General features: G+C 34.0%; 1 protein-coding gene across 2 annotated transcripts; it reads left to right on the forward strand.

Moving 5' to 3' along the window:
* The first annotated feature begins 391 nt into the window (after nt 1-391).
* LOC146145093 (ATP-dependent zinc metalloprotease YME1L1-like) lies at nt 392-19,455 on the forward strand. 2 transcript variants are annotated; one of them, XM_083390779.1, is made up of 16 exons: nt 392-495; nt 651-785; nt 10,441-10,585; nt 10,932-10,993; nt 11,157-11,343; nt 13,124-13,204; nt 13,626-13,787; nt 14,648-14,800; nt 15,064-15,196; nt 16,035-16,213; nt 17,384-17,545; nt 17,733-17,884; nt 18,054-18,135; nt 18,463-18,584; nt 18,659-18,742; nt 18,881-19,455. In XM_083390779.1, exons 1-16 carry the CDS (start codon nt 463-465, stop codon nt 19,136-19,138), a joined length of 2,130 nt encoding a protein of 709 aa, XP_083246905.1. In that variant the 5' UTR covers nt 392-462; the 3' UTR covers nt 19,139-19,455. The 2 variants fall into 2 exon arrangements, with proteins under 2 accessions (XP_083246905.1, XP_083246906.1); XM_083390780.1 differs by having other exon boundaries at nt 651-762.
* The last annotated feature ends 1,607 nt before the right edge of the window (nt 19,456-21,062 follow it).

Below are 21,062 nucleotides of genomic sequence, written 5' to 3' on the forward strand. Positions count from 1 at the left end.
GGTCATGTAAGATTGCAGAAGCTAATATAAAATAAGTTTATACGTCATAATGACTTAATTTTAAATATAATTTTTTCGTGGGGGACCCTGGGATTCCCGGGAATTTTCATTTTTTAATCCCATTTACCGGGAGTGAAAAAATTCGGGAAAAGAGGAACCCTAGTGACAATTATTTCTTATTAGAGGACTTGTAAAGAAATTTGCTAGATTTGGCCTCTGCCATGTAGATTAAGTGTTTCTATCACTGTATGTAAAAAAGTTTGCTTTTTTGGAAGGCTGGTCATCGTTACCATAGACTCAATTAAATACTTTTACAATGGGGCCAAATTCTGAATTTTTTTGGTAGGATAGTAGACAAGGTCACATATAAAGAAATCTTTATTTTTTTTTTAGTTTTGATAACTTTGACGCAACTTGTTTTACTGATTCAGCACCTTTAAGAAAGGTTTTATAAATATAGAAATGCTTTGTTCTTGCCCTACACTTGGAATTCAGGTAAGAGTTTTTATGTTAAAACATAACCTGTTGCATTAGTTTCAAGATAGATTAAAAACATAAACTTTGAAATTCTGAAATTAGAAAATACTGTTTTCATAGTATTTAATGCACAGAATGTTGAGTATATAAAATACCATTTTTGTTTACTTAAGGCACTTTTTCCTTCATTTGAATCCGGGTATCAAGCAGTAAGACATGCCAGTAAAATTTCAACAAATTCTGGTTGCTGTTCAGATGCATCAACTTATCATACTAAACAGAAAAGTAAGCCACCAAAACCTATCAAGGTATGAAACAGATAATAGTGTGTATCAGGCAGGCAGAATCTTGCCAGCCTTTGGTTACAAGCACTTTTTAGGCACACCTAAAGTTCAATGCTGTGTTTGCCCAAGGAATGTATCAACCTTGCCATGTTTAGGTGACAAACAAGGCTTTTAATGAGTAAATTAGCTAAGAAATAGTTGTGTGAAATGCGCAAATTTTTTGTGACATTAACAAATACATAAGGGGCATGCTAAAATACAACCTGGGGAACACTGTTACATGGATAAGAAAATCTAATTAAATAGAAATTGTTTGCCAAGTTTAAAGTCACATAGTGCCCGCATTCCAGTACCTTCCCGCCAAAGATCGTTAACATGAAATACTCGTCCTTAAGTAATGCCAGTTTGTGTACAATGAAAAATAGGCATTTGTAGAGCATTATATAATTATTATATATTGCAAAATTTTGGCATAATATTTCAGAAATACAAGATATTGGTGCGAATCTTTGGTGGCCATGAAAGTGCAATATGCCATAGTATGCATAGTGCCTAAAAGATTTGCCTAAAACGAAGATACAATCATAAAAAAACAAGGCCAAAGTTTGCATGAAGCAGAAAATTTTTTTGCATTTAATTCAAACAATCAAACATTTAGTTTAAGTAGTAGCGGGTGGAGCATGGCTTAGTAAATCCTTGATATGCCCATGTTGATGTTCTACCTGTCTTTTAAACAGGATTATTGAGATTGCTTTTTAACTCAATATAGGAGTACTTGCCAAATCAAAGTAAAACTGCAAACATGCAACAATTCTATGATCAAAATTGGGTACTTTTTAAAATAAGAAACAATTTTTATGCCTATAGGACTTGATTAATGATTATCCTCACTAAACAATGTGCCTTGCACTTCCTTACCTTTTTTTTGAGAATGGCTCAACAAAATAATTTATGCGAATTGTAGTGCATATTGTTCCTATATATTCGGGCATTTCAAAAATATATGTGATTAAATATGTGTAGTCACAACAACAATTCTTTTTTTTTAAATAGATCTTTCAAAAAAATCAAATAATTTTTTTTTTTTTGATAAATTATTTTTTTGCACCAATTCCTTCACCAGCATTTCCCATACTGGTGTGTATAATAATATTTGTTTAAATCAGTTCTACAGGATCCCGATTTCACCAGGGGTCCGTGATGCTGTAATGTTGATCTTAATAAATCATTCAGGCCGTTATAAATATAATAGGCCTAATATATAACAGGGCCTGTCAAACTCAAACCCCAAAGTCACAGCAAAATTTATTGTGCTCAGTCATTTTAATCTGGCCAACCCTAGGTATTCCAGCTTGTCTTTCAATTTATAATTTTCAGATTCTTTTTTTTTACAAATAACTGTACAGGGACGAAAAAATTTACTATGTGTACCTCATTGATAAGAATAAGTTACTGCAATTAACTAGATACATTTAGCTATACTCATACTCATGGTTGTGGCACTCTAGCACAGTATTGCCGCTAAGCTCATTTTTCAAGTTTTATCGGAGCTATATGCAGGGTTGCCATACCATGCTTATTTCTAAGATTTGTGCTTATTTTTGGGTGCAGTGTCTTAGAAAACACAAATGTGCTTATTTCTAAGAAACGTGCTTATTTTAGAGTTGTGTGCTTAGTTTGTCTTATTTTAGTTTCTAAAAGTGTTCTTCATCAATTATTTTAACATTGAAGGAGGAGTAAGAGACTTAATTTTATTTATTTATATTTACCAAGTTTTTAACCCAGATTATAACAGCAATGCATTAAATTACATAATAACAACAAGTTGTGATAGTATATTCTAAATCAAAAAAGTACATTGTAGCCTATAGAAGTGTGGTAGCTTGCTTTAGCAATTAAGTAAACTTTCGGCTTGACGTGAGGACTGACATTTTTGTGACAGTACAGACAAAATGTTATTGAGAGAAGGGCCATTCCGTGTCAATTCACACAGTCAAGAAATTCAACCTCTCCGATTTTCCTTTTTACACACCTTTTTACTATTTTACACACCTTTTTACTATCCCATATAATGAACACCTGCAAAATTTGAGCGTAATTTGTTGACAAACGCCAGAGTTATGAAGCTTTTAGTTTGGGGGGGTCTGCCGAGGGGGTGGAATTTTTCTATTTTGGACCATGTTTGACGCCCTATTACTGCTAAACTAAATAAGGTAACAACCCATTTTTTTTACAGATGATAGTACTTCTACCAAATATTAAAAAAACAACATAGTTTACATTGTCACTCTAAAAGGTCAAAGGTCATAGACACCCAAAGTTGGTCATTCCAAGCGCTCGGCTAAAATTTTCCCTAATTTTGAAACCTTGCCAAGACCCCATTTTTGATTGCAATTGGTTAAAAATGAGTTAAAATGTTGTTTCTGGAATTCTCTCTGAACTGCGAAAATTTCAGTACAAAATATTAAAGGGGTTCGGAGATATTTATTGTGAAACATGGGTTGAAATGAAAAAAGGCAAAAAGTGGGGTCCTTTTAATATCCTGGTTACCCATGACCCCAGTGAAAATTTGCACTGAAATTTTGTCCACATATTTACTAAGATATGACAAATCTACCATGCAAAATTAATTCATGGTTCTCAATGTTTTCTGATAGAAATTCTGTGTCAAATTTGGACAAAAACGCGAAAAATTACAAATGAAAAAAAATTAAAAAGTATTTTTAATTGTGTTTTTAACAATTGTTACCTAATAAAAACACAAGTGTTATACTTGGTAACTGTTATGTACAAGTGTACAACTTGATAACTGAAATATTTTTCTATTCTTTGCCATATTACTGTATAATTTTTAAAAAATTCATAGATTTCTCGCCAGGCACGCTGCCACATTTGTTGTGCTATGTAAAACCTTATTTTCTGTAATAGCAAAGAATTTGCACTAGCAAACTAAAACTCACTTTTATACTATTCAAAATTGTGAAATAATAAACAACTTGATTGAGGTATAGATGCTGACATAATTACATTGCCAAAATGGGAGGGGCAAGAGTTTTGAAAAATTAAGCCAATGGGGGTGCGGCACAAAAAGTTTGAGAACCCCTAAATTTATCAATTTTTTAGTTTAGGTTATCAATTTTTTAGTTTAAATACAATATAATGTTTAATGTTATAAACAGTTAGATGAAGACATCAGAGTTAAACCTTTCATAATAAGGGTTTAAGCAATAGCCTCATAGTGATCGAACGAACTTAACTGAGCATCTGAAAAGCCTATATGGCTTTATTGAATCATTGTGTGACACCTTTCTCGCTTTGAAGACTCGTCACTTCATTAGTTAATCACAATCAAGTTACTTGAAACAAATTAACCGTAATTTAGCTGTTGATGAAGTCGTAATATTACTTGATATTGCTGAGAACTACTCATTTATTGTCCAAGATGTTGTGTAGCGGTTCAATAGTAATCACTCAACAATCCTTCACCCTGTTGTAATAAACCACAAAAAATATGGAGCTTTAACGTCAAAAAGCTTGCTTGCAATATCAGATTATTTGGAACATTTAACAAGCACAGTGCATGCATTCATTGACCAAATAATTCCAATTATTATCAAATCACTTGGTTATCCAAAAAAAAGATCTTTTTCAATGATGATGCTGCTTTACAATACAAGACCCACAAAAAAGTATTTTTGCAATCATTCAATGGATTTTGGAACTGGAACCGAGTGGCATTTCTTTGCTAATTCTCATGGCAAAAGTCCATGTGATGGAATTGGTGGAACCACCAAAAGATTAGCTGCATGTGTAAGTCTTCAAGCAGCAACCAACAACCAAATTGTACCAATCAGAATCAAATCTGCAAGCCACATATTGGCCTACATTTGTATCATTTTTCGGCAGTTGTGATTGACCTTGTTTCACATCCACAAGGGCAAATGAAATATCATCTGACAGTCAACGCATTTTTAAAGACTGACATGATTGTGGAATGAAGCTATGATGTGATCTTGTGCCTGTTATTGTTTTACACCTTTTCGAATTCAAATTTTGTGTTGAGGTCTTTAATTTTAGTTGAGGAAAGCCAAAATATTAAAGCCCAGAACTGAGATCTTGTGCCCATTGGAAAAGATCTTGTGGTGTAAAAATTTGGTTGTTGGTTGCTCCTTGAAGACTTCCACATGCAAAAAAATATTTTAGTGGTTCCACCAATCCCATCACATTTTTAGTGATGTCCAAATGGAACCCCTACATGGCATCTTGGACAACTCAGCAAAATCAAGTAATATTACTTCATAATCAGCTAAATTCTGTTTATTTTGTTTCAAGTATATTTTATATGAATTGGTAATGAAACAATGGGTCTTCAAAGCAAGAAAGGGGTCACACACTGATTTAATAAAGTCATCCAGGCTTTTAGATGCTCAGTTAATTTTGTTCCATTAATATGAGCCTATTGCTTAAACTTATTATAAAAGATAAAAAACTGGTGTGTTCGTCTAACTGTTTATAACATTTAACAATATATTGTATTTAAACTAAAAAATTGACCACCTCTATTTTAGGGGTTCTCAAACTTTTGGTCCGCAACCCCATTGGCTTAATTTAGCGAAACTCTTGCCAAATGTAATTATGTCAGCACCTATGTCACAATCAAGTTATTATTTCACAATTTTGAATTCTAGAAAATTGAGTTATAGTTTGCTGCTAGGTTTAAATTCATTGCCATTTCAGAAAATAAGGTTTTACATAGCACAACAAATGGGGCAGTGTGCATGGCAAGAAATGCATGACTTTTTTGTAAATTATACAGTAATCTGGCCAAAAAATAGAAAAATAATACTCCAGTTATCAATTTGTACATTACAGTCACAAGTATAACACTTGATTTGAGGTAACAATTGTTAAAAACACAATTCAAAATATATTTTAATTTTTTTTCATTTGTAATTTTTCGCGTTTTTGTCCAAATTTGACACAGAATTTTTATCAGAAAACATTGAGAACCATGAATTAATTTTGCATGCTAGACTTGTCATATCTTAGTAAATATGCGGACAAAATTTCAGTGCAAATTTTCACTGGGGTCATGGGTAACCGGGATATTAAAAGGACCCCACTTTTTGATTTTTTTCATTTCAACCCATGTTTCACAATAAATATCTCCCAACCCCTTTAATATTTTGTACTGAAATTTTCGCAGTTCAGAGAGAATTCTATAAACAACATTTCAACCCATTTTTAGCCAAATCCAATCAAAAATGGGGCCTTGGCGAGGTTTTAAAATTAGGGAAAATTTTAGCCGAGTGCTCGGAAAGGCCAACTTTGGATGTCTATGACCTTTAACCTTTTGGAGTGACAATGTAAACTATGTTGTTTTTTTAATATTTGGTAGAAGTACTATCTCTTGTAAAAAAATTGGGTTGTTACCTTATTTAGTTTAGCAGTAATAGGGCGTCAAACAGGGTCCAAAATAGAAAAATTGCGCCCCCTCGGCAGACCCCCCCTAAACTAAAAGCTTCATAACTCTGGCATTTGTCAACAAATTATGCTCAAATTTTGCAGGTGTTTATCATATAGGATTGTGAAAACGTGTGTAAAATTTAAGGAAAATCGGAGAGGTTGAATTTCTTGACTGTGAATTGACACGGAATGGCCCAGAATGAATCAGCACAGCGTGGTCCAACTGCAGGCCCGCGGGCCAAAGTTGGCCCGCGAGTTCAGCTTTTTTGGCCCGCGAACTGATAGTCAGCTTTGCTTCAATCTAGCAATATCACTCCAATTTTTGTTTTTTTAATTTTTTGGTGTTGAAATTATTTCACAATTACCCTAACTGAACAAAGGTATACATTCCATAAAGTTAGTATATACGCCATAGACTATGTATAATTTGCCAGAAATAAGCCGAAGAATCACAATTTAAAAACATTGGCCCGCAAGATAAAATAAACCTTGTTTTTGGCCCGCGATGAAAAGAAGTTGGACAACCCTTAGTCAGCATAAGCACGTTTTTTGTGATAAACATGAAACTGAATTTTTAATGTCAAACAAAGTCGAAAGGAAAAGAGCTGCGATCATTGCTGTTATTGTGATTGTGAAACCAGCCCAGAGGCTATGGAAAACACAATGTTACTACAAAAAAAATTGCTAGAAGCATTACAGTAAATCATTCAATAAATAATTTTTTTACAAACCAAACTCCGCCAAGTGAACTAAACTTAACTACCACGCAGGGTCAGCTTCAGGCGTTTCATGCTGCCATGCACTACGGTTTAAAACAGGGGTCGGCAACCTACGGCCCGTGGGCCGGAACCGGTCCGCCAGTAAATTTCATCTGGCCCACGACCTGTTTCACAAGCTGGACAGTGAACACGGTGTTACGTGCTTAATTAGCACTACAAAATTATCACCGGTTGCTAATTACGCCGACTGTAAATTCTAACATTCATTATTAATTTTGCGCCTTTGCTTTTAATGTAGGGCTAAGAATTAGGTTTTCGCATTTCGAGACACGTATAATTGTATAATAACGTAATACTTTTGTGCGCCCTGGTGTTCGCCGTTAATTGGACTCTAGACATGTTTTTTCCTGTCTCTAAACAACGTTGCAAATCTCACGATCATTTATCGCTTGTTTTCCGCCGCGGTTTAACTTCTCACAAAAATTAAAGTTCATTCAACTTTATCCATGATTTTTGATTTTTTCGCTGATGCCTTCCGTCTTTTATAATGATGGAAATATATTAAGGCCCGTCGAGAACTTGCTGAGTTTGGTTTGGCCCGCGAAGTTTTTATCTTATTTTATAACGTTATTCTTGAAAGGTTGGATTTCACCCCCGGAATCTGCCCCTGGTCTTTAGTAGCGTGCTTATTTTTTGGTTTGAGCAGATGGTAACCCTGGCTATATGCACAAAAAATGCCCAAATGAGTTTTGTTTTATCTATGTAGGAGTAAAAAGGTGAGAAAATCAGTTTTATTCAAGCTAGTGCTATATAAAGGTGAAAAAAATCAACTCACTATTCCAAGCAATTTTTTTCTATGTAATTGGGTTACATGCCATGAGCTTATGCGAAGCTAAAATCAAATGCAAAACGTTGTCTTTCGTCTCTTGTTGGCATCTGGTTTGACAGTGGTCAAAGGATATTATTTTCTCTTTCACCTCTATTATTTTAGGTTGGTTGAATCTGTATTTAACACATCGGCAAACAGAATAGTTTATTTCATATTTGCAGAATGAATTTTGCAATAAAACAGAAGTCCATGAACATAGAATAAAAAAAAAAAACAGTACAGAATTGACAACACTAAATCAACTCACTAAAACGTTGAGTTAATTGCGATAATCTTGGCATAATAACACCTGGGATTGGTGAAAAATATATTCATTTTGTATTGCAGTAGGCAAAAGAATCCCGTGCATGGCACATGAGAAACTGCGGTACTATTTGCGGTGGAATTTTGAATGTACCAAAATCAATCACAAATATTTAACGCTCTGGGTTTAGGTTTTCAACATAAAAAAGTAGACAATTGCACAGCGAGTGGTTTCACAACTAGTGCCTGGCAGGAGTGTCTACTATGCCTGACTCAAGTGTTCGATTTGCTCTAAAGCAGGGGTGGGCAACATGCGGCATGCACCAGGGCCGCATGCAGCCCCCTTTCCATTTTTTGTGCGGCCCTTCACCTTCTTCCAGCTATTTTTTGTTTTTAAGGCTATTTGAGTGTGCACCATGTTGGAACTTTTGCTCTTTTAGTTTCCTGTTTGAAGAGCGATGTAACCCATAAGCTACACCGCTACACTAATGCAGTTGAACTCGAATGCAAAGCAACTATTACAAAACAATCTTCATTCATAAAGTTTTTCTTGTGAAAAAAAAAAAATTACAAGAATTGTTTTGCAACAGTTACACTTGTCTTGTACGTTCAAGGTGTCATGTTTAACAGCTGGTTTTAAATTAAGGCGGTTAATTAAATTGTACTGAGTGATCCGTACGAGAAATTGAAGAAAAATATATTTCCCAATCCACAAGGAGACAGTACTGACAAAACTGCGGTAGTTGCAGACTAGTAGCTCATTAGCTTTTCTGTTAAAAGCTGAAAATATGAATTAGTGTTTATTTGATTTGCGGCTCTCCTGTAAGCATTACATTTCCTAATTGGCTCTTGTGTTGAAAAAGGTTGCCCATCCCTGCTCTAAAGGGTCATTTTCGCTGGACCTTAATTGGCTCTTTCTGCTTAGGTTTTTTCCTATTGATTTCACTACTTTATGATGTCATACAGTCACTATTTATGACGTCATTAATCATTAACATCAGTGAGAAAATAGGGGAATTCCCTTAGTTAAAAATTCAAGAAACAGGTTTTTGAATTTCTGGATATGCCCCGGGTCCCAGGGATGTTTCTCCACTTGAATAAACTATATTTATTTACTGTAAATTACATAAATACAAAAACGCTCAAACTTTGTTTTATGTTCCGAATTTTTAACTTAGGGAATTTTCCGTTGTTTTTTCGTTGTCGAAAATAAAAAATGTTATATGTCAAATATTTTTGCATACGTTTTTGGTTTGTCCGCGATGCACTTGGCAGCTTTCCTTTGCGCAACGGTAAAGAAGCGCTGATCTAGCTGAAAATACTACATCAAAACGTTAACAAACCGGACGTAGTAAGATCATAAAAAAAAAAAATTTCGCACTTACGTAGTTCAAATAGTCAAAAAGTATTTGAAATGAACTCGTGTATAGTTTGTCAAAGAGGCGACGGGCCCGATGAATTACAGTAGGTTGCCGACCCCAGTCTTACACCAAGATCTGATATTAACACAGACAACAAACAGCGAGAAACTTCAGCACCGTCTAACTTGAAGTTTTCAGAGAGAAAAAAGCGGAAACCGCTTGATTTATATTATTAATTGAACACACACTTGCTGATTAGCCAATCCGAACGAATAACGAAAGGCGAAAGAGGAAAAATATCCTGCGTTTACGGTCGACCGAATGAGAAACGAAAAACAGCGTTTTGCGTTTGATTTTGGTTTCGCGTTAGCTTAACATGCGTGACCCAATTACATTTAAAAACACGCAGCTTCGGACGGTGAGTAAAACTCTGACAAAAACGAACAAAAAACGATAATATCACTTACGAAAAGCGGGTGGTCCGAACCCCCAACCCCCTTGGATACGCCACTGACTCTGTCCAAGTATAAAAAGGAGACAAGTGCACCCACAAATTGTACTTTTTGCACCCCTTGTGTATTGCTTAATGTCACAAAAATTTTGCAGCTTCGAGAATTGAATCACTATTTTTCTTGTTTATGGCCTAACCATGGGACAGTTTACACATTAAAGGCAAATACAGCATATTTTTCAAGCCTAAATTATTAGAACTTTGTGCAAGGGCAACGTTAACATAACACTGCTTTGTTTAGTTTATAGGTGCTACAAAACATTTGCAATTTGTTTGTAATTTAAGGAATCATGTGTGACTTCATAGCAAAAATAGTGCTAGCAAGATGATATTTACCTGTTGCCTTGCTGTGAACAAAAGGCAAAATTTTGTCAAATTTATATATTATTGTTTATAATTTAATATGCCATATTTTTTTAATGTATCAAATTACCCGGCTTACAAACCAAGTATAATTACTGTAAAATGTTTTTTTATTTTGTTTTAAAAGGTTCCATTACTTCCCAGCTTAATTGACAGGATGATGCCATGGACTTCTATATTGAGCAGTTCTGATAAAATGAATATAGTATGTTTTGCGACACAAAAGGAGAACAGAAGCTTTTTGCAAAAATTTTTAACCCAAAACGCAACAGGTAATTTTTAAAACAATTACATAATCCCTTGTTTCCCTATAGTTAAAATTTGTTTATGAGCATTGCATATTTAACTCTCTTGTGCTAAATGCATATAGTCTAAATGTTACCATTCCGGAATTCCTTTTGAGCAAATAAACTTATAAAAAACAATGTTTTTATAGTAATTCAAAAATATTTTTGGAACTTTGAAATCACTTTGTAGATTTTTTTTAAAAGATTTTACATTCTGCAACCAAACTTAACGTCTGACACTTATAGCTGTGTGATTCAAAATTTTCAAAATTTTGAATTATTTTTTGGTCGAATATATACTTTATTTATATTTAGTTTGTTAAATTTTTAGTTGTTCATCAAAGCACAAGGCACTTTAAAATCCCTAGGCCCGAAAGCGTTAAAGATGAAAAGGTATTCTGTTTTTTTTTTAATATTTATTTATTGTAAAAAATGTTTCTGTAGTATTCCAAAAATCAATAAATGGATTAGTATTTATCTTTTAAAAGGGGATACATTACATTGTTGTTCGATCTACAGACTGCTTTTTGGTATATATCTTTCTATATTTTTTAAGTCCGAAAGTAAACCATCTGTAAGTCGCCAAGCCATTGATGAGAGCATTCACTACATTTTGAAATCATATGACTTATCATCTAAAAATGCCACGATGCTCCGTCTTGGGATTGAAGAAGGTTTGCAACTGGCAAGCAAATCTGTTAAAAAGGATTTAGAAAAGAAGTCTTCTAAAAAAAGAATGTTTAGTAAGTTTGTTTATATAATCTAGTCTAAGGCTTTATATTCATATTGTACCAACTGCTTCAATCCTATAGTAACTTTCAGAAGTAAACCCTAAACATTTTTAGTAGCAGAGCCAGTGTACTGGATTAGCTCATTTTATTACCGCAAATGATAACCTGATTTTATTTAACTCCGAAGTTGCCTATTTTTTTATCTGAGCTACAACCAAGTTAAAAATGCCCTTTTTTTTCAAGCTATGTATGAGCACAAAATCTGCTCAAAATTTAGGGTATATTCAAGTTACATACAAACAAAAAATTACCACTTTAGTTTTTTGGTAACATATGAACAATAATTGAGCCAATATTAGATATTTTTTATCTACATACAAATAAAAAAGTGCACATGTTTTGTTTAGATATGTAGCAACAAACAAGTTCACAAATTAGCTACATGCGAATCAAAAAGTCCTCATATTAATTATTTCAAGCTATGGATGGATAAAGTAGCAAAACTAGTTTTATTTGCACTACAGGCAATTGAAAAAGATAAGGAATGGTCTCATCTAAAGACACCATGTAAACTCATTCTTGGCCTTCGACATAATTAACAAGAGGAAAGGGTCTTTCGCATAGCCCAGTTTTTGTTATCGCTTTCTTCTTTTAAAAGTCTCTGCTTAATTTTTATAAAGTTACAGTTTAATTCTACTATTGAAGGACTACACATTGCCAGGTGATGTTAGTTAATTTCCACTCCAATGAGAGCTATAATTTGCAAAATCGAACTAAATTTTTGCGTGGTTAAACAAAATGTTAGAATCAACAAACTTCATCTATTGCAGTGGTTCCCAAACTCTCGGCGATGGCCTAGTAGTGGGCCACAAGACCATTTTCAGTGGGCCAAGACGCTATTTGAAAATCTTGTTAATATATAATTTGATTTACTAAACATATTGTTATACAAAGAGTCGGCAACACCACCTGTTTTACAAACTATAGGTACAACACCATTTCCCATATAGAATGTATGTGGCAATTAGCATGTAACCAAATCCTAATTTTACCTATAGCATAACTTCTCATAGGGCTAAATATTGCAAAAATATTGTTTAAAATGGCAATAAATTTCGGTAAATAAAAATTTCAAAACATGTGATTGATTTTAAGCATTTCATGGTGATCGGAAACATTACGCCTGTTAGCAACAGCAAAGGCTCTAGTCATCCTGTGACTGTTTGCTGCCGTTTGTGTGTCAAATCTGTTAACTAAATTTAAAAACATATCCTGTTGCTTTGCGTTGCATGGTGATTGCTGGTCATTTCTATTCTGTTTGTCACTTACTATGTCTGAAATCAGTTAACTAGAAGCGAGTCCACAGTGTGACATCCCAACATATTTTGTTCGGTCCTTAAGAGAAGCACATGGACCCACTCTAAAAGCAAACAAACAAACCAACAAACAAACAAACTTCCTCATTTATATATTAACATTACATCTACTAGTTCCATATACTACTGTAAGTAGTCTTGAATGAAGTTCTCACATAGGAAATGTTTGTTCACCATCTACAGTTTAAAATTTTAAAGTAAGAGAGAAAATTTATTACAAAACTTTTTTGTTGGACATGTGTATGTCACAATAAAACTTGTTGTTTGCACACATTTCCCATTTTGCACTCTGACTTTAATTTGTTGTGTTTGTTTTACTGGTCATGTTTACCAAAAACATTGTTACAAAATGTCATGAACAATTGTAATCTAATCTTTATGAGATAATCGTAATTAACAAATAATTTTTTGTTTAGGTTCTTCTGAAATATTGCAAATTGTTTTGTTTAGTTTCATTATCTATTTTATCTACAAACGATTACCACCTGGCTTTCCAGGTATGTATAGTGTTATTTGTAATTTTAGCGATAATGTGTCTTAAATATAAGACTATAGACAAGTATTGATAAGCCTTTTCTGTTTTGCACATCATCAATCTGGCATTTTTTAGTTGGGTATTCCCAGTATTTAAAAATATTTCAATAAAAATATAAAAGCCATAATATTTGATAAAAGTGACTTTTCGCAATTTACAGACGTTTCAGCAATAACTCTTGCCATCATCAGTGTAAAAATCAAGTGAAGATAAAAGCGATAAAACTTAAAAAACTTAAAACTTAAAATATTTCCTACTGAATAATTATATGCACACTAAACTTGGCTACCTAATGTTATACTGAAAGTCTGTGATACATAGTGCAACTAATAAATTTTCAGTAGAAATTAATTTACATTATTTATAAAATGACTTCATTATAGGTTTAAAAAAGTTCCAATCTGCAGAAGAAAAGGGTATGATAAGTGATGTTACGTTTTCTGATGTTTGTGGAATAGATGAAGTGAAAGAAGAAATGCAAGATATAATTGCATATTTAAAAGACCCAGAAAAATTTACAAAAGTAGGAGCAAAACTACCTAAAGGTAAACTTTATGTTAAAACAAATCAAATGTGATCATAAAAAATACGGTACTAGTGTCCAGTTTTAAAAATATTAAAAAAAAAAAAAAATAGCTATGGATTGATTGAATTATAACTCAAACTAACTGACAGTAAAGTTAGGTTAATGTTTTTTTATTGTGTGGAAACTACAGCATGTAAAAAATTTACAAATATTGAGAATATCTGGATGGCCTCTTATCTGCTTTTTCTTTCTATTTTGTTTACGGTAATAAAAATAAAATATACCCAGTGTTCAGCAACATGTTAAAGGTTGTTACCTTTTATTATTAAACCTATTCCTAACATGTGACGAATGTATAAATCTTTAGATGTTAAGGAGATAAACGAGACAATTAACAAGGAAATTAGTGATTGAAGTCTTTTTTTACTTTAGGCCAGGGGAGCACAAAAGTGCAATATGTGGGTGCACATGCCTGCATTTCTTACTCAAACAATCTTGTCACGCTTAATCTGTTTTTAAATGCGCCAAGTACGAAAAAATCTATAAGGCGCACACTCTCAGTTAAGAACCACTTCATATAGATCTCAAATAAAGTGTTTGACCTGAATACTAGCATTGTAAAAAATTGAAACAGAAAACAGAAGACTGGCTTCCCTGGTCTGGTGGAGTAGGAGTGGCTGGAGGGTCTTTAAAGGATTTTAATAATCTACTATAAAACAGTGAAAAACAGCTATTCTAACATTTGTACTAGCATATATTAGGCCTACTTCAAAACAGCTGGACACCCTAACTGCCGGTCAAGGTGTTAAAAATTGTGCAGGTGTTAGAACCTAACATATGTGGATCACATTCTTACAGAGTATTCCTTTTTATTTAAAGGTATTTTATTGGTTGGGCCTCCTGGAACAGGAAAAACCCTTGTGGCAAAAGCAGTCGCTGGTGAGGCTGGAGTTCCATTTTTCTATGCTGCCGGGTCAGAATTTGATGAAATGTTTGTTGGTGTTGGAGCTGCCCGAATACGACAGTTGTTCGGTAATTTTATTACTAAAAGCGAAACCAGTAGCCATAGGTAAATTAATGAGTGGAAGTAAGTCTTTTTACAAATTGTGCTTTTACAGAGATAACTGAATCAGAAATATACACGCGCTATTCTTTTAAACAATGAATTACATTGCTTGACTTTATAATGATAAATGTTGTAGAGATACTAGATAGTCAATATTAAGTGCATTTATGTTTGTACTCTTCATCTATAGATATAAGCATTTTAGCTTAGCATTTAATTTATTTCGCAGAAAAAGCACGAGCGCAATCACCTTCCATTATTTTTATTGATGAAATCGATGCTTGTGGAAGCAAAAGAGTGAACTCTTCATTGCAGCCGTATGCAAGAAACACAATAAACCAACTGCTTCAAGAAATGGATGGGTATGTTTTAGTAAGCCTAACATGCCAATACATGTAAATTTATTGCAATTTTTTACATTCAACAATAAACAAAATAATAAAAATAGTTTCAATAAATTTAAACTGAATTAATTTCGTTTATACTACTATTTTATAAACCAGTGGTTCTCAATCTTTTGTAAAAAATATGTGGCGGTCAACTTTTTTAATAATTCACGGTCCATATAAAATAAAAGACAATCAACCTAACAAACATACTATTTTAAAAGTAACAATTTTTTTGTAAAAATACGGCAGTTTTTAATTAAATGGACAAATCGCTAACTGATGGTTTGTTTCCCACTGTCTTTTTAGCTTGCTTGTTTTTAGATTAGTGTAGATAGATGCGTGCAGTTACACACTGTGCACAAAACACACTTTCTATCTTTAATTGATTTTACAGTAAAACAAATCTACAAATGTAAATCGTTGTATTTCAGTTTTGTGGGAATCATACATAATATATATAATAACCACTTAGCTACTACCTATAGCAGTAATGTAAACTCAAAATATAGCTGAAACTTAATATCGGAACAATTGAAACAAAGAATCAGCAAAGTCTATTTGTAGAGTACAACAAGATCAGCAGTTTGTTTTATTTATTGATTTATTTAAAAAAATAAAACTCAAAATACGAACATATTAAAGAATGTGACGTATCAATCGGCTTATGTTCCGTTAGTCACCTCACAACTATTCGTTTTTTCTTTTTACATACTTAATGTCCAGCAAAGTTTCAGTTTTGTGCTACACAATGCCTTAAACCCTTTAATTCCCGATACATATTAGATAAACGCTATGCCATTATTGTGATCAGGTTTGATAGACAAGATGCAGTGATTGTGTTGGGAGCAACCAACACAGGTGAGGTTCTTGACAAAGCGCTTACCAGGCCTGGACGCTTCGATCAAAAAATTACCTTTTTGCTGCCAGACATTAAGGGAAGAAAAGAAACCCTTTTTCACTACGTTAATAAACTTGGAAATGTGCCCGATCGTAAGTATAGACATTTTTTGTTCGGTTTTGTCAGGGTTGAACTCACTGTCCGACGCAATGTTTTTAATGTAATTGGGTCGCGCTTCTTAGCTAATGCGAAACCACAATCAAACGCAAAACTATTTTAAAGCGTCCTTTTCGTCACTATTTTATGACGTCGCTATTCAATAACGCCAGATGGTAAATCATTAACTTAGTTGAAAATTCAGGATCCCCTTTTTGGTTTCTGAATACGCCCCTGCATTCACATCACATATAACATCATGTAATTTAACTAACTATAGGACAGGGGTCGGCAACCTACGGCCCGCGGGCCTTTTCCGGCCCGCCGATGTAATTCATCCGGCCCGCCGCCTCTTTAACAAATTAGGCATGAGTCCATTTCACATACTTTTGACTATTTTAACTATACGTAATTGCGAAAAATTAATTGCGAAAAAACGAATAATAATTGCGACAACGAATAACGTAATTGCGGAAAAACGAATAATTATTCTGCGTCCGGTTTGTTTACGTTCTGATGCGCAGTGTAAGGCTGGCAAGTGCGTCGCGAAAAAACGGAAAGCGTATTCAAAAATATTGGACATATTTTTTCCAACAGTTTTTATTTTTCATTTTCAGCAATGTGATAAAAACTTGCAAGAAGTTTACAAAAAACACCGGTATACCAAAGTTTACAAAAAACACCGGTAAAAAAAATCGCAAAATACTGACAAATACTGAGCTAGATTACCTTTAAATGTTATCGCGTTCCCTCAAAGTAGTTTTATTACACTTTTCATAAGAAGTATGGATGACGATGTGTGAACTCGAATTTCAAACCAAACAAACGCTTTATTCGCGCTTTGCGTTAAGACTTTACTGCCCCCGAAAATGTAATTAAACACGTTTTTAAATGCAAAAATACACGAAGCCCGCCTAATTCACAGTTGTTCTAACATTTCAATAACACAATTTTTAGGTATAATTTTGTGCGGCCCGCAGAGTCCTTTCTGAGTTTGGTTTTGGCCCGCGACTAGAAAAAGGTTGCCGACCCCTGAACTAGGATAAAGAAAAAAACAAATGTACAATTATTGCATTAAGCTTTGGTTTTAATTTGCTGTGATAAAAATGTACACGATTAAATACGCAATTAATCATTTTGTATTTGGTTACTGTTGTGTTTTAAAGTGACAACAATCGACTTGGATCGTATTGCTTCACTATCACATGGCATGTCAGGAGCTGATCTAAATAATTTGGTGAACCAGGCCGCCCTACGTGCCACCAAACTCAACCGAACAATGATCGAACAGGACGACCTTGAATTTTCGCTTGACAAAGCAAGAATGGGTGAGTCGCAAAATGTTGTTTATCAGTTTGTCCTGAAAGGAAGCCCAATGGGTTGGTATTAGTTAATAGTTTGTAATGCAATTATCGGATTTGTCAACTATTATAGCAACTTACAAGATTTTATTTCGCCTAGTCAACAGTAACCACTTTCAGGCACCAACTTTCATTAGCACTCCTCTGTATGCAGGCCCCGAGTTAAAAACACGTGTAAAAACCGAAGAGGAACTTCAGAAGACTTCCTACCACGAAGCTGGACACGCACTAGTAGCTTACTATACACCGGCAGCTATGCGAATATACAAAGCGACGATAAACCAAAGAGGAGGTGCACTTGGTCATGTAAGTCAAAGGAGTGTGTGTGACTGTGTGTTCTCACAATTTACCACCAGCACAAAAAATTTGTTGGCCTGATGTAAAATGTAGCTTTTTTCAAATTCCTGTTTAGCTACTCCCTAAGTCTTACTAGTTTATAAAACAGGATTTGTTTAATCTGTTTATATCTTTGTAGGTTTCCTTAATTCCTAAGAAAGAAATGGAAAACACGCAATCAAAGGAGCAGCTTATTGCCATGCTCGATGTTGCAATGGGAGGTTAGCTTTTGCATAGTATAATAAAGCATGAAACATATAAAAAATGATGATGCGATTGCTTACAATATTTATTATTCTAGAAATGAATGGTGTTGGAGAGTTTCAACAGACCAACCAAAAAAAACAAATTTGACGTTTTATACCATAGTAACATTGTGTGCCATTATTTTTATTCAATTGTATTTTTTATTCAACTGTTATCCCTATCTAACCATTAAAATTTTCATAATATTGACTTTAAGTTGCGATGTGTTAGACTTGTGCGCTGACTTTACGCAATATTAGTTATAAGAAGTTTTATAAACCAATTTTGTTTTTGTTAAAAAGGGCGAGTTGCGGAGGAACTAATTAACGGTAAAGATCATGTGGAAACCGGGGCATCTTCAGACATAGAAAACGCTACTGTCATAGCTTACAAATTAGTCTGTCAATACGGAATGTCGGATAAGGTAAAAACAAAAAATATAAAAATTTGTTTTGTTTGCTTTGTTTTAAAAATCGCCAAATGGCATATTTTTTACAGCTCGGTCTGATGAAGTACGATCTTGATAGTTTAAGTCAGGAAACTAAACGGCTCGTTGAAATGGAAGTAAAGGATATTTTAGATGTGAGTAAAATACAATAGACAGGGCTACCCAACCGCCTATTTTACATATTTGCGTTAATTTTTAAGTATGGTGTGCTCAGTTTGCTTTAATAATCAGTTTAGTCGATTTGATATGATTAAAAACTTACGTTTTTGCAGAAATCTTATCAGAATACAAAGAGACTGCTTATGTCGCGACCCCTGGAGCATAAACTTCTTGCCCAAGCTCTACTCCGATACGAGACACTAACCATGACTGACATCAAAGTACTCTTCGATTCAAAAGATCTTAACTCTGTCGAGCGACTACGTAAAATTGAGGAACGCGCAAAAATGGCAAAGAAAAAAGAAACATCGATTTCATTGTCTGCCCCTGTAATTGACTATGTTCCTAATGGCGCAACCGAAGTCAATTAGGTCTTTTAAACTCTTAAATAACCTAGTTATGTCGATTTTGTTTTTTATGCCTTCTCTGTTTGTCATTCTTAAACTTTTTGTAAATGTGATTTGTGAGGAAATAAGAAACGAATATCTTATTGTTAAAATAACGGCCAGTGATGGCATTACCGCAATGCTTATTTTTTGTTTTACCACCCACTTATTAAAAAACCTTGTTGTTAAAAAATGCACTTTAAACGTGCCATCTCAATTTCTTACAATTATGCTGTAAGTGATAATTACCTGTGTTGTTGGATAAAAGATTAAAATAAAAATCATTTTCTCGGATCACTGTGCACAGCGGTCTTTTTATCCCCTCTCAATTTTTACTATCTTGTGGAAGTAGCCAGCAATTCTAAGTTTGCCATATTACATTCATCTCTTTAAGGAATCTAAAATATCGTAAACCAGTGGTCAAAGTCCCTCATATTGTACTCCCTACGAGGACTTTAATAGCAAACTGTGCATTTTATTTTTTCTACTATTTTTTTTTTTTTGAAACAGTCAAATTAATTTTGACAATGCAAACTGAGGCGATACTGGACTAAAATGCCAAAAATGTTACCATAATATACCGGTACTTCACGGGTTGCAAGGGAATGGATAATCTTATTTTTGCTTTGGTATGCAGTTTAAAAAAGTTGTATAGGTTAGACGCGCCAATCACTTGGTTTATTTTGTTTAAAAAACTATCGCGATCGAACGTAACATCGGGTTTAAAAAAGTTTTAAATATCAAGGAAAGTCCTTTTATTAGCCTACTACTGGATTATTACATACGGTCGAAATACAGGCCTCAGTCGATTTGTTTAGCTGGAGTCTGATTCGGGACTGGAGTAAGTAGTAAGACCATATAAAACTACCAGAGTCCGACGTGCGCTTACGCAGTACAAAGTTTGGGTATTTCTAACGGACTCCGCTAAAAAGTCTCAAACTCTTTTAGTATATAAAACACCAGAAAAAATTCAAACCTTAATACTCAGCAAATTAGCCGGTAAGTAAAAGTAATAATATACTAGTGGTAAATACTATAATGTTATCATAGTTACTAATGGATAGTGTATATTCAAGTCTCGTATTTTATCTGCTTATTGGTGATCTGAATATGCGATATTTTGTGAAATTGTAGATTTCTTCGTACACAGAAAAAAATTCTGACGAAATTTTTCAGGTATATTTTGCTAAATTACATTGCTTTTGTAGAGAAACAACGCGTGTCTGTTTGTGCTTGTAATTTTAGCGTGTTCGCCTGGTAAAGTGTTAAATATTTCACCTCGATACTCTTTCCCGTTCCTGGTCGTTCTGGCAAATCCAGCCGGCATTTCGACTTAGTTAATCCCCATCGCAGTCGCTCTTGTGCTATATAGTGTCACGCTACTGCTGGATAAAAAATTAAAGTCAACGATGCACTTCTTACTGGCAACACGTGCTTTTACTGCACTGTAAGCCATTTTATTAAAAGCGATCTATGCTGAATTATGTGAATGTACAATAAATCTATAAGTGACCTGACAGGGTGCACTTTGAAATGCAATGATAGTTTGTTAGGTTTCGATATAGTGGAGTTAAGATAGTACGGTTGTCATGTCTCCCCTGTTGAAATATACACTTTTATAGCTAAATTACCGTTAAACCAGTATTGCAGACAAAAATGCAAAAATCGCAAAAAAAATTAAATGTCAGTTATTTTGTTTGTCACTTCTTAGTGAGATATTTGTTGATTCTTCATTGATAAAATTCAAGGTAACACGTAAATCATCTTCCAGTTGCAGACATTTCTGTACTTATTCTTGTTATACATCATGGTCAAAAAGCCGCACTTTTACAATATTAGGTTTCTGAGAACAGAATTAACACTGCCGTGGCTTCCATACCAAAACTTGGGAAAGCTTTTGTAAGGGTCG

The sequence above is a fragment of the Ascidiella aspersa genome, chromosome 5, assembly GCF_963924565.1.
Source record: "Ascidiella aspersa chromosome 5, kaAscAspe10.2, whole genome shotgun sequence".
NCBI classification, from domain to species: domain Eukaryota; kingdom Metazoa; phylum Chordata; class Ascidiacea; order Phlebobranchia; family Ascidiidae; genus Ascidiella; species Ascidiella aspersa.

What these genes read in the sequence shown, in the direction of transcription:
- LOC146145093 (XM_083390779.1), top strand. Translation starts at nt 463, where the DNA reads ATGCTTTGTTCTTGCCCTACACTTGGAATTCAG. An exon ending in AGGAGCAAAACTACCTAAAG is followed by an intron (nt 13,788 to 14,647) that starts GTAAACTTTATG and finishes TTTTATTTAAAG; the next exon opens with GTATTTTATTGGTTGGGCCT. An exon ending in CCGAATACGACAGTTGTTCG is followed by an intron (nt 14,801 to 15,063) that starts GTAATTTTATTA and finishes TTTATTTCGCAG; the next exon opens with AAAAAGCACGAGCGCAATCA.